This window comes from Scyliorhinus torazame, chromosome 1 (genome assembly GCF_047496885.1).
Source record: "Scyliorhinus torazame isolate Kashiwa2021f chromosome 1, sScyTor2.1, whole genome shotgun sequence".
NCBI classification, from domain to species: Eukaryota; Metazoa; Chordata; class Chondrichthyes; order Carcharhiniformes; family Scyliorhinidae; genus Scyliorhinus; species Scyliorhinus torazame.
In genome coordinates, this window is record NC_092707.1 from 112,515,234 (window position 1) to 112,529,810 (window position 14,577).

The 14,577-nt window shown below is 44.9% G+C and overlaps 1 protein-coding gene across 4 annotated transcripts in view; it reads left to right on the top strand.

Annotated features, from left to right (window-relative positions):
* LOC140411024 (alpha-taxilin-like) overlaps positions 1 to 14,577 on the top strand; it is a 114,528-nt gene that overhangs the window by 87,539 nt on the left and 12,412 nt on the right. For all 4 annotated transcript variants that reach the window (XM_072499989.1, XM_072500006.1, XM_072499998.1 and 1 more), the window contains 2 exons: positions 7,765 to 7,857; positions 8,930 to 9,025. In XM_072499989.1, coding sequence (XP_072356090.1) covers positions 7,765 to 7,857; positions 8,930 to 9,025 — 189 coding nt within the window. The remainder of the gene's footprint in view (positions 1 to 7,764; positions 7,858 to 8,929; positions 9,026 to 14,577) is intronic.

Here is a 14,577-nt window from a genome sequence, read left to right on the forward strand (position 1 = left end):
CTACAAACCGCTCGAGATATAATTCCTGCTGAGATGAAAATCTGCTCCCATTATCTTCAGTCCTTTTCTTTAGTGAACACTGATGCAAAGTACTCATTTAGTACCACGCCCATTTCCTCTGGCTCACCACATAGATTCCCCCACTGTCCTGAAGTGGTCCAATCCTTTCCCTGGTCACCCTCTTGCTTTTTATATATGAATAAAAAGCTTTGGGATTCACCTTAATCCTACTTGCCAAGGACTTTCCATGACCCCTCCTCGCCCTCCTAATTTCCCGCTTAAGTACCTTCCTACTTTCTTTATACTCCTCAAGGGTTTCGACTGTCCCCACCCTTCTAGATCGTACAAAAGCCTCCTTTTTCTTTTTGACGTTTTTCAAGGCTCTCTAAACTTCTCATACTTCGTCCTCTCAGGAACGTGACTTTCCTGAATCCAAATCAACTGTCGCTTGAAAGACTCCCACATGTCCAATGTTGATTTACCGTCCATCAGCCGCACACAATCCAAATTCTTCAATTCCTGTCTCATGTTATCGTAATTTGCCTTTCTCCAATTTAGCACCTTAACACGAAGGTGTCCTCTTTAATTGGAGTAAATTTCTGATGGATGTCGTCACTGTACATGTGAAAGCTAAGACCTGAATGATATTGCCAAAAGGCAGCATGTTGATGCGAAAAAGCAGGAGCCGAGGAGTGATCCTTGGGCAGTGCCGAGTTATTGCAGGAGCAGGAAGAGAAGTCATTGCAAGTGATCATAAAAGCAAATTACTGCGGGTGGTGGAATCTGAAACAAAATCAGAAAATACTGGACAATCTCAGCAAGTCTGACAACATCCGTGAAGAGAAAAGGGAGCTAATGTTTCTAATCTGGATGACAGGATGTCAAAGCTTTGAAACGTTGCTCCCTTTTCTCTCCACAGATGTTGTCAGACCTGCTGAGATTGTCCAGTAATTTTTTGCAAGTGAATCTCTGTCTGCAATCAGATAAGAATGAAACCACTTGAGAGCAGTCCCACCTAGCTTCAAGACCGTGTGGAGAGGGGTTGGCGGAGGATTATGTGGTCAACTGTGTTTAGAAAGGCTGAGGAGGAAATGTTTACCTTTGTCACAGTTACATAGAATGTCATTTGTAACATCGATAAGTGCTGTTTTGGTACTAAGGTGGAAGCGGTAACTGATTGGAGGGATCCAGCATGGAATTCTTGGAAAGATAGAAACAGTTTTGGTAGGTATAGTACGTTCCAGGACTTTGAAAAGGAAACAGACATTGAAGTTGGGATAGTAATTTGTAAGGACATTGGGGCCAAAGTTTTGTTTTTTACGAGAGGCGTGCTAGTAGCAGTTTTAAAGGAGAGACGGACAACACCTGAAGAGAGCAAAGTGTTTATAATATCTGTGGGAGCCAGGCGGAGAGGTTGGGTCACCAGCAGTTTCGTGGGAATAGAATTAAGGGACAGACGGCTCCCATCCATTCACTCGCTGCCTGTGGAAAACGGGCAGCATGATCAAAGACCCCTTCCACCCGGCTTACTCTCTCTTCCAACTTCTTCCATCGGGCAGGAGATACAAAAGTCTGAGAACACGCACAAACAGACTCAAAATCAGCTTCTTCCGTGCTATTACCAGACTCCTAAATGACCCTCTTATGGACTAATTTCATTAACACTGCACCCCTGTATGCTTCATCCGATGTCATGTTATGTAGTTACATTGTATTTTTGTAATCTAAATAAAAAAAGTTGCCATAATCCCAGATGACCATAGGCTGCTTTCTCCTTTGAGGTGGTTAACTGACTAGTGTTGGTTTAACCTGAGGGTCACCACACCTCTGGCAAGGGGCAAGGTTGAGAGGACGGACCTTCGTGAATAACCTCAGCTGGTACGGGAATTGAACTCGTGCTGCTGGCCTTGTTCTGCATAAGAAACCAGCTGTCTCGCCCACTGAGCTAAACCGGCCCCGGTTTGTAATCAATGCCTCGATTGATAAAGGCAAGTGTCCCATATTCCTTTTTCACCACCTTATCAACCTGTCTTCGGAGATCTATGTACAAAGACGCCATGGTCCCTTTGTTCCTCGGAGATTTCCAGTGTCATATCATTCATTGAATACCTCCTTGTGAAATTACTCCTTCCAAAATGTATCACCTCACACTTTCTACCCTTTTGACCATCCCGTCTATATCTTGCTGTAACCCAAAAAACTCAACCTCACTGTTAACCACCCGGCCAATCTTTATGTCATCCGCAAACTTACTGATCCTACCTCCCCATATAGTCATTTATGTTGTTTATATAAATGACAAACAATAAGGGACCCAGCACAGATTTCTGTGGTACCCCACTGGACACTGTCTTCCAGCCACTAAAGCAGCCTTCTGTCATCATCCCCTGTCTCCGACAGCTAAGCCAATTTGAATCCACCTTATCAAATTACCTTGTATCCCATGAGCCTTCTTTATGAGTTTTCCATGTGGGATCTTGTCAAAGGCTTTGCTGAAATCCATATAAACTACCTCAACTGCACTACCCTGATCTCACCTGGTCGCATCCTCAAAAATTCCATCAAATTTGTTCGGTATGGCCGCCCTCTGACAAAGCCATGCTAACTATCCCAGATCACACCGCGCCTCTCCAAGTGGAAATAGATTCTCTCCTTCAGAATTTTCTCCAATAGTTTCCCTACCACTGACGTGAGACTCGCTGGTCTTATCTCCACAACCTTTCTTTTTTTTAAAAAAAAAATATTTTTATTCTCCATTTTCACGTTTTCTTCAGAGTTTACACCTCACCAACAAACAGTAAATGGTAACAAATACAATGTCAATCCCCTGAACAACAATAACTATCCCATCCTCCCAGCGGCCCACCTGACAATATAAGCATCAAATACAACAAACCCTCCAAAGGTGGGAAAAAGGGAATAAGGAATCGGTAATCGCCTATGGTCACCATTGACATATAGAGTCCACCCCCTAACCACTCCCCCTAATATTCAATGCCATCCAATCCCCGAAAGAGTACCATGAATGACACCCATGAATTGTAGACCCCCGCCCACCCCCCAGACTCCTCCCCTCCACTTCCTCTTGTAAACTCCTCCCCCCCCAACCTCGGTTCCTTCCCCCAACTTTTCACCCCAGCTAGACTCACCGGAACCTGTTCTGCCAGGCTCCGATGGTCGCAGCCCCTCCCCCCACCTCACTCCCGTTCACTGGCCGGCTTAAACCGGCCAGCGTGGAGACCCCCGCCCGGGTCTCCTTCCCCCTTGCCCGGTCCCAGGAAAACCAAGAAATCCCCTTTAGCACACAACTCCTGCATACACACCCAAGCCCCAAAGAACCATCGTTGCAAATGAAAGTCCCATCTCTTCCCTTGTCCAAATATATACAGCGTTGACTCATTTAGTACATACACCAACACGCAGTGAAAAACTAAAGTTACATGAGGCTACATCGGTACACGACCATTTCTCAATTCTGCCACAGTCCTTCTGCCTTCGCAAACTCCTCCACTGCTTCCGCCGTCCCAAAATAAAAGTCCTTGGATTTGTAGGTCACCCTCAACTTAGCTGGATATACTGTGCCGCTCTGCACCTTGCTGATGTACAGTGCCTTCTTCACCCGGCTGAAGGCAGCCCGCCTCCTCACCAGCTCCACCGTAAAGTCCTGGTATATGCGTATACCAGTTCCAGCCCACTGCACCACCCGCTTCTGCTTTGCCCAGCACAGGACCTTCTCCTTCACACTGTACCTACGGAAACACAGAGTCACTACTCTTGGCGGCTCACTTGCCTTTGGTATAGGCCTCCACAACCGATGAGCCCTATCCAGTTCATACCGGGAGGGATCGTCCCCCTCCCCCAATAGCTTCGCCAACATCGTGGCAAAATACTCCGTCGGCCTCGGGCCTTCCACTCCTTTGGGCAGACCCACAATCCTCAGATTCTGTCGCCTGGATCTGTTTTCCAGGTCTTCCATTTTGGCTCGCAGACACTTGTTGGTCTCTTGTCACCCTCCGCAACTCCTTCCCCATCGAGGCGAGTTGATCACTGTGCTGCGATAATGCCTCTTCCACTTCCTTCAGTGTCTCACCTTGTTCCCGCACCTCCGCCACTGCGCTCGATACCGCAACCCTCACTGGGGCAATCGCCTCCTAACCAGCACTTTCAATACCGCCCCCATCTCCTTCTTCATCGCTTCCATGTGCTTTGTGAACTTCCGCGGCCATCACCGTGGTCATTTCTTCTGCCGTGAGCAATGCGGCCTCCCCTGGTGCACCAGCCTCCGCTTTCCTTGCAGTTCCCGCGCTGACCTTTCTACTCTCGGGCGGACTTTCATTAACCACTTTTTTCACGGCCGTTTTTTCCCCAACTTGGACATTTCACCTCACTGTGCCTTAGTATTTTTGCAGCCTCCGTTGCCCCTAGTTTACTTAACCGGGCGTTAAGACCCCGAAAATTCCGTTCCCGAACGGGAACCCTCCAATGTGCGGCTCCTCCACAACCTTTCTTAAATAGTGGGACCACATTAGCTGTTCTCCAGTCCTCTGGCACCTCCCCCTTGTTCAGAGAGGAATTAAAAATTTGGGTCAGAGTCCCTGTAATCTCCTCCCTCACCTCCCACAGCATCCTGGGACACAATTTATCTGGGCCTGGTGATTTGTCCACTTTTAAGCCGGCCAACACCTCCAATACCTAGTCATTCCCTATGTCAATTTGCTCAAAAACCTCACAGTCTCCCTCTGAGTTCCATACCTACTTCCTCATTCTCTTGGGTGAAGATGGTTGTGAAGTATTAATTCAACACTCTACCAATGTCCTCTGGCTCCACCTACAGATTGCCCCCTTGATCTCTAATGGGTCCTATTCTTTCCCTGATTACCCTCTTTCCATTGAAACACTTGGAGAATATCTTGGTATTTTTCTTACTTTTACCATCCAGAGTTTTCTCGTATCACTTCTTTGCTCTCCTAATTGCTTTCTTAAGCTTCTTTCTGTACTCCACTAATGCTTCCACTGATTTGCTTCCCTTGTACTTGCTAAAAGCTTCTCCCTTCCTTCTCATTGTATCCTGAATATCTCTGGTCATCCATGGTTCTCGGGGCTTGTAACTCCTTCTTATCACCCTGGAGGGAACATGTTGGGTTTGTACCCTCCCCATTTCCTTTCTGAAGGCTCCCCACTCTTTCCAGTCTACCTTGGCCAGATCCTGCCATATTTTACTAAAATCCGCTCTCCCCCAATCCAAAACCATTTTTTGCAACTTGTCTATTTCTGTGATCATAATGAGCTTAAATTGTACCATGCTGTGGTCACTATCACTAAAATACACTCCCACCAACACGTCAACCACCTGTCCGGGTCCATTTTCCAGCATTGCACCGTCCCTCTACATCTCGAGCTAAAAGGTTCTCCTGTATACATTTTAAGAACTCCACTCCATCTAAGCCCTTAACACTATGACTATCCCAATTAATGTTGGGAAAATTGAAATTATCTAATATAATTACCCACCTCTACAAATTGCACTGAGCAGTCCTGAACAGTGAGATTTGTCGTGCTGAGGCTGATGGTCAAACCAAATTATTTTACAGGCTTGAGAGAGTGTCCATTTTCTGCGTAAGGTGTTCCTCAACCACCTTCATATCCATGCTGCCAGCTTCCTTTTTTATTTCATAGGCTTGCCTGTAAAGTTGAAGTCCAGTGGAGTCCATGTCCACAACTTCAACTATCTTACCCTCATCAACCATCTGTTACCTTATCAAAATACTAAAATGCATTAGTTGAACACAATTTGCCTTTGAAAAAATTGCCTGCTTTTCTTAATTAATTTGTACTTTACCATGTGATTAATTTTGCCCCAGATTATTGATTCCAAAAACTTTCTTATCACAGAACCTTTGCTTGTAGTTGCTGGATTTATCAAAATTCGCTTTTTAAAATAAGTGTGTAAAATTTGAAGTTCTACAGTCTTGTACCACCCATCTATCTAAGGAAAATTGGAAGATTATGGTTAGTGCTGCCAGTATTTCCATCCTTATTTTTCTCAGTATCCTCAGATGATCCCATCCAATCCTGGTGACTTTTTAACTTTGAAGTACAACCAGTCATTTTAATACCACCTTTTTATTAATTTTTAACCTATCCTGTGTCTCAAATATCTCCTCTTGCCGTGACTTTGACAACATCTTCCTTGTTAAAGACAGGTGAAAGTACTCAATTAGTACCATACTCTTTGCCTCCATGCTTGGATCCTTTTTTGGTCCCGACTCCATCCCAGCCCTCATCTTCCTACATTTTTATTATTTATGTGCTTATAGAAGTCGTTTACATTGCTTTTTATTCATTTATGGGAGATTGGTGCCACTGGCTAGGTCAGCATTTATTGCCCATTCCTAATTGCCCTTGTTCAGAGGGTAGTTGAGTTTTTTTTTAAATTTAGAGTGCCCAATTCTTTTTTTCCAATTAAGGGGCAATTTAGCGTGGCCAATCCACCTACCCTGTACACCTTTGGGTTGGGGGGCGAAACCCATGCAAACATGGGGAGAATGTGAAAACTCCACACGGACAGTGACCCAGAGCCGGGATCGAACCTGGGACCTCGGCGCCGTGAGGCAGCAGTGCTAACCATTGCGCCACTGTGCTGCCCTTGGTAGTTCAGAGTTAATGACATTGTTATGGGTCTGGAGTCTCGTGTAGGTCAGACCAGGCGACGATGTCAGATTTTGACCAGATGGGTTTTTTATGACAATCGACGATGGTCATTAGAGTTATAATTGCAAATGTTTTAAAAATGAAGTTCAAACCCCACCATCTGCCGTGGTGAGATTTGAACTGGTGTCCCCAGAATGTGACCCTGGATATCGGATTATCAGAACATTGACAATACCACTACACCACTACTTCCCCTATGTTAGCTGCTCGCCTCATATACTCTCCCTTTGCCTCACTTATTTTCTTTTTCCCTTCCCCTATGAAGTTTCTCTATTCAACCTAGTTCTCATTTGTATTGTCAACCTGACTTCTGTCATACACCCTCCTTTTATACTTCATCTTACTTTCCATCTCTTTCATCAGCCAGTGAGCTCTGGCCTTAATGATTGTTTGTTCATTGACTGGACCACAACTATCTCTTCTTCAGAGGCAGCCCATTTTACCATTACAGTTTTACCTGCCAATCGTTGATTCGAGTGTATCTCTGCCACCACACTGGAATTGACACTCCTCCAACTAAATAGTTTTGCTCTAGATTGCTCATTGTGTTTTTCCATATCTAACATAAACCTTATGCCCCCCCCACTACCAGCAGTAAAGAGTTAACCATTGTATCCATTCTTTCAGATCTAATGGACATTGGTGCATGTTTTCTCTTCTAAGGGATCATTGATTTAAGTTAAATGTGCATTTCTACGTTTTCTTTTAGAAATGTCTGTAAATCACAGTCCAAAGACATGCAGGTTAGGTGGATTGGCCATGCTAAATTGCCCTTAATGACAAAAAAGGTTAGGAGGGGTTATTTGGTTACGGGGATAGGGTAGAAGTGAGGGTTTAAGTGGGTCGGTGCAGACTCGATGGGCCGAATGGCCTCCTTCTGCACTGTATGTTCTATGTTCTAAATTGAAATTACTGTTGAGGAACTGCTAAGACATTCTCAAGAATATTCACATGCAAAGTGGAGGGATCTGAGAACTTATTCTACTTTGGATGATGTAACCTGGTTCGATGACCTTGCTTGTATATTTTTTTCATTGTTATGTATTTTGTCAGCTGGCACTATACACTGGAAAGTTTGAAGAATTCCAAACTACTCTTTCAAAAAGTAATGAAGTTTTTACAACCTTCAGACAAGAGATGGAAAAGGTAAAGTTTGCTGTAGTATATTTTTAATATTGTAAGGAGCCTTTGGCCCATCTTGCTTATGCTAATTTTCCTGTCCTTTCTGAAAGTAACGGCCTGCATTTAAAAATAAGTTTTGCTTTCTAGTGGCCAAATCACCAACAATTTGATGAGTCCTTTTGCGATTTACTTTCTCAAAGCCCCTTATAATTCTGACCACTTGAGCTAATCATCCTCATAACGCATCCTTTGAAGCACATTGGGACTTTTCATTGCATTAAAGGCACTATATATAGTTGTTGTTAACCTTCTCTGCTTGAGAATGTAAATACTAACTTTTTTACAAGTCTTCCTGCCCTAAGAGCACTTGGATGAATTGTAATATCTCCAATCGCACACCAACTAAGATTCACTGACTTGGCACAAGACTTGATTTGAATGCAGGAACCTTTCAGTTCATCACGCTGCCATTCATTGCATTTACCCAATCAACTGTTTGGGAAGCACACTCTAAAATATTGCCTTTCAGACTTTAGAGATGGTCTTAAAGATGTAAAAACCTGTCATTCAGTTGTTTCAGCATTCTTGTCTTTCATTTCCCATTGAGTTTGTATTTATAACTCCCACTGAGCTGATGTTTAGAAAACAAAACTGCGGGGTGCAGTGGGTTAGCCCTGCAGCCTCACGGCGCCGAGGTCCCAGGTTCGATCCCGGCTCTGGGTCATTGTCCGTGTGGAGTTTCGCCCCCACAACCCAAAGCTGTGCAGGCTAGGTGGATTGGCCACGCTAAATTCTCCCTTAATTGGAAAAAATGAATTGGGTGCTCTAAATTTATTTTAAAAAGAAAACAAAACTGCAACACAATATGGGAATTGTTGATTAAATTAGCACCTTATTACTGTGGTTACTACAGTGTAATACCAAACATGCAAGACAAACCCTCCCTGCCTGTTACAGCAAGATAATTGTAATATTTTAGCAGTTACAACCTGCTTTGCATGAAGTCACCACTTGTAGCTTAACACTACATATTTGTAATGTGCAATACTTCAAATACTGAATCGTGTGCATTATTTTTTTTCTTTATTATGATAAGATGACAAAAAAGATTAAAAAACTGGAAAAAGAGACCACCATGTACCGTACCAGATGGGAAAGCAGTAATAAAGCTCTGCTGGATATGGCAGAGGAGGTAGGTAATTTGTTATTTCCAGCTTGAGCTTGACAATTCAAGCTTGATTCAGAACAGATTTATCTTCTGGTGAATTGTCTTTGATAAGTGGACATTCTTGGCATTTTTAAAAAGTTTATCATTCACTCAACTTGTTGCTCGAATTGTACTGACAAGCTAACAGACGCTGCCTTTTCAATTGTGGGACCTAGACTTGAAATAAGCCAGGCTGTCGTAGTGTCATTTATGGCACAGAAGGAGGCCATTCAGCTCATTAACTCCATGCCATCTCTCTGCACAGCAATCCCAGTCAGTCCCAATCCTCATAGCCCTACAGGTTTATTTCCTTGAAATGCCCATCCAGTTTCCCTTTGAAGTCATCAGTTGGTTCAGCTTCCACGGGCCTTATGCGTAGCGTGTGCCAGATCGTTATCACACTCGGCATTTAAAAAGTTATTCCTCCCATTCCCCCTGCATCTCTTGCCCAAAACCTTAAGGGCGCGATTCAACAGAAACATTTCTTAAGTGGCATTTTGAGCACGTTTGGGGCTTGTTTCTCGAGCGCCACGTTAGGCCTGTATTCAACAGCACTGAGTGCCGAAAATGAACTCCCACAAGCTTCTTGCCATTCTGTCTCGCAGTCTGATTCGCTGGACTCGCGCCTCAGCTTCTCGCCGCTAACAAGGAGGATGTGCTTTTAAACGCTCTTTCACCAATCACTCCCAATCAACACACAAGCATGGCAGGGCGCAGACCTGCTCCTCACTTTGGGGATGCCGACCTCATCATGTCCAGGTGCAATAGTTTCTTTGGAGCTAGAAGTGATTTCCACCACCCCCCCCCACCCCCCTCCCTCTCTTTCAGAGTAACTATCAAGGTAAAGCTGGCAAAACCATCCGAAGTTAGCGATTTAAATTGTTTCAGTTGGATGGTTCTCAGCCGAACGCAATTGTCCACAGAAAATTATCACTCCTGAGAAATTGCCGGGTACACCCTTGCGTGGGAATGTCCTGAAGGACTCCCCAGTGCGTCATTAGGATACCCCTGAATTGTGATGCTGGGGAGCCAGGAGGTTATGGGTCAATAAGATTGGAAGATGTGTGACTTAGCCCCAAGTAGATGTCCCTGGAAGCAGGCGAGCAGCTATGGTTTCCTAACTTTTCATTGCAATCCCCCCCCCCCCCCCAATATAACAGCGCACCTCAAGGACAGTGGGCAGAACAGGGTGACATGGTGACACTGGGGCCATCCAGACGATGTCCGCTCAGGGCATCTCAAATGCCACAGGGTGTGGAGAGCAGCAGGCTGCCTCCACCTCTGATGTGTATCCTCGGGCCGCACCTAGACTTATCAGTAGACCAAGAAAGATGAAGATTGAGGTGGGGGGGGTGTCACTATCTGTAGCTAGGGGGAATAGAAATGTCAATTGTTCACAATTAAAACATGTTATACCTGATACATGTGAAGCCCCTGTCACATTAATCTTTACAGCGGGCCTGCCTGCCCCCACCCCCTCTAGCCCTCATCTCACCCAACCCCACCCTCCCGGGCACAGTTGTTTAGAAAAACGTCAAAGGGGGAGTCCAAAGAGTTCAATAGAAAGATATCTATTCAGCATAACAGCAGTATTTACACAGGACCCGATTACACATCTCAGGTCCTCACTCCTTCAGCTGACCTGTTAACCTCACGCTGGTTAACTCACAGCCAAGTCAGCACTAGGAAACAAGCAACCCCAACAGGATGAGTCCCATACAGGGTTATAACAGTGGTCCAAGATCAAAAGCCCCTAACGCAGACCTCATTCAGAGGAAGAGTGTGAGCACGCTGTCAGCAGAAAGACAGGAGTCAGCCTTTTGCAGAAACAGGAGCACCAGAGCTTTCCTTGCAGCGAGTTATCATCACTCCTGCCTCAATTGATACAAGCGCATCACCCTGGCGTGATGTTACACAGACCCTTGGAGGGTGGAACAGGGTGGTTGAGGAGGGGGCAGTGTGATGGGAGGGATGGGGAATTGGTGGGGGAAACGTGGGCGATTGGGGTGGAGGGGGGTATTGTGGGGGAGAAGGAGGGAAATTAGAGAAATGGGGGGGAAGAGAGAGGGAGGGAAATTGGGGGGCTGTGATTGAGCTGACGGACATAGCCTCGTCCTAAGAGAATCTGATGAAGATGAGGGTCTCCCTGGTCTTCCGGGCATGTTGGAACCTTGCCGCCATTTGTCCTCCAGCTCCTCCCTTGGCTCCTCCCTGGACTCTTCCTCCAGCCCTCCTGGTCCGCCTCCTCCTCAGATGAGGCTGCATGTCCCTCCTCCTCCTCCTCCTCCTCCAGCATGTCGCCCCACTGCTGTGCCAGATTGTGGAGGGGACAGCAGACCACCACAAAACCAGGAACACTAGGAAGACCGTGTTCAGGTGCCCTCCCCTGGTCCACGCACACGCCATTGGTCGCGACAGGATCCCCAGTGCTGAAGCCCAGGTAGTGTTTGATGGCAGTTGCCTCTATGGTGCTGACGCTCCTAGAGTTTGAGCACATTTTTCAGGCTTCCCTGTTTCCTTGAAATGCTGTTGTTATGGGGAGGCGTTTTCAGAACCCCAAAATGTATCATGGAGTTCAACCAACCTCTCCCTTTAATGGATTTGTTGCTTTTCCTAGAACACAACTTTTTCCCTCGGTGTGGGATTACAATTATGGACACGTGGGTTTTTAAACACAAAACACTGTTTATTCCATGAACTCAACTTAACATCTTAAATAAACATTGGATCTCTTAACACCCCTTACTTCAAAGATAGCTCAGAAAATATTGAAACAGTAAATAACTCCTTAAAATGGTCCTTCAAACTTCCAAGAGACTTAACACCTTTAAACAGTATCACATCAGGTTAAAGAATATATATATTTTCTGTAGAATGGCAGAGATATATTAGCTTGGTTGACTTCAGCTTCAGCACCTTGCTTTCTTACTGCAAACTCTCTGGAAACACACAGACACACCCAAGCTGCTTTCTCAAACCTGGCTTTCTCCCTTCAAGCAGATCACAGCAAACCAGAACTTCTCAAGCTGCTGTCTCAAACTGGCTTTCTACTTTTAAACTGATCTCAGCAAAACCAGCCAGGCACCTTTTAGCTGCTCTCAGCAAAACCAGCCAGGCACTTTTTAGCTGATCTCAGCAAAACCAGCCAGGCACTTTTCAAACTGCAAAATGGCTGAACTGAGCTGAGCTCCATCCACTCTATGACATCACTGTTTTCTTAAAGGTACATTGCTTAAACATCCAGTCCTTAAAGGCACTCTCGCATGACACCCCCCCCCCCCCCCCCCTAAGGAAATAAGGGAGAGTATCAAATTGAAGAAAAAAAACATACAAAGTAGCAAAGATCAGTGGGAGACTAGAGGACTGGGAAATCTTTAGGGGGCAACAGAAAGCTACTAAAAAAGCTATAAAGAAGAGTAAGATAGATTATGAGAGTAAACTTGCTCAGAATATAAAAACAGATAGTAAAAGTTTCTACAAATATATAAAACAAAAAAGAGTGGCTAAGGTAAATGTTGGTCCTTTAGAGGATGAGAAGGGAGATTTACTAATGGGAGATGAGGAAATGGCTGAGGAACTGAACAGGTTTTTTGGGTCGGTCTTCACAGTGGAAGACACAAATAACCTGCCAGTGACTGATGGAACTGAGGCTATGACAGGTGAGGACCTTGAGAGGATTGTTATCACCAAGGAGGTAGTTATGGGCAAGCTAATGGGGCTAAAGGTAGACAAGCCTCCTGGACCTGATGGAATGCATCCCAGAGTGCTAAAAGAGATGGCTAGGGAAATTGCAAATGCACTAGTGATAATTTACCAAAATTCACGAGACTCTGGGGTGGTCCCGGCGGATTGGAAATTAGCAAACGTGACACCACTGTTTAAAAAAGGAGGTAGGCAGAAAGCGGGTAATTATAGGCCATTGAGCTTAACTTCGGTAGTAGGGAAGATGCTGGAATCTATCATCAAGGAAGAAATAGCGAGGCATCTGGATGGAAATTGTCCCATTGGGCAGACGCAGCATGGGTTCATAAAGGGCAGGTCGTGCCTAACTAATTTAGTGGAATTTTTTGAGTACATTAACAGTGCGGTAGATAACGGGGAGCCAATGGATGTGGTATATCTGGATTTCCAGAAAGCCTTTGACAAGGTGCCACACAAAATGTTACTGCATAAGATAAAGATGCATGGCATTAAGGGGAAAGTAGTAGCATGGATAGAGGATTGGTTAATTAATAGAAAGCAAAGAGTGGGGATTAATGGGTGTTTTTCTGGTTGGCAATCAGTAGCTAGTGGTGTCCCTCAGGGATCAGTGTTGGGCCCACAACTGTTCACAATTTACCTAGATGATTTGGAGTTGGGGACCAAGGGCAATGTGTCCAAGTTTGCAGACGACACTAAGATGAGTGGTAAAGCAAAAAGTGCAGAGGATACTGGAAGTCTGCAGAGGGATTTGGATAGGCTAAGTGAATGGACTAGGGTCTGGCAGATGGAATACAATGTTGACAAATGTGAGATTATCCATTTTGGTAGGAATAACAGCAAAAGGGATTATTATTTAAATGATAAAATATTACAACATGCTGCTGTGCAGAGAGACCTGGGAGTGCTAGTGCATGAGTCGCAAAAAGCTGGTTTACAGCTGCAACAGATGATTAAGAAGGCAAATGGAATTTTGTCCTTCATTGCTAGAGGGATGGAATTTAAGACTAGGGAGGTTATGCTGCAATTGTATAAGGTGTTAGTGAGGCCACACCTGGAGTATTGTGTTCAGTTTTGGTCTCCTTACTAGAGAAAGGACGTACTGGCACTGGAGGGTGTGCAGAGGAGATTCACTAGGTTAATCCCAGAGCTGAGGGGGTTGGATTACGAGGAGAGGTTGAGTTGACTGGGACTGCACTCGTTGGAATTTAGAAGGATGAGGGGGGATCTTCTAGAAACATATAAGATTATGAAGGGAATAGATAGGATAGATGTGGACAGGTTGTTTCCACTGGCGGGTGAAAGCAGAACTAGGGGGCATAGCCTCAAAATAAGGGGAAGTAGATTTAGGACTGAGCTTAGGAAGAACTTCTTCACCCAAAGGGTTGTGAATCTATGGAATTCCTTGCCCAGTGAAGCAGTAGAGGCTCCTTCATTAAATGTTTTTAAGATAAAGATAATAGTTTTTTGAAGAATAAAGGGATTAAGGTTTATGGTGTTCAGGCCGGAAAGTGGAGCTGAATCCACAAAAGATCAGCCATGATCTCATTGAATGGTGGAGCAGGCCCGAGGGGCCAGATGGCCTACTCCTCCTAATTCTTATGTTCTTATAACACTTGGTATACTCTCCGATTCCCCTTCCGTATATACTTTCTGATATATCCGTTTTATTCCTGCATCTTTCTGTTGTAACTCCGCCAATTTTCCTGAACTAAAAATATCCGCCTCAGCCACCACCTGTTCGTGTTCTTTTTCTTTTTCAACCATCTTATCAAAAATCGTTTCTGATAATCGCACTTCAACTTCACTCTTTGATTTCTCCTCTTGTCTTAACCTGT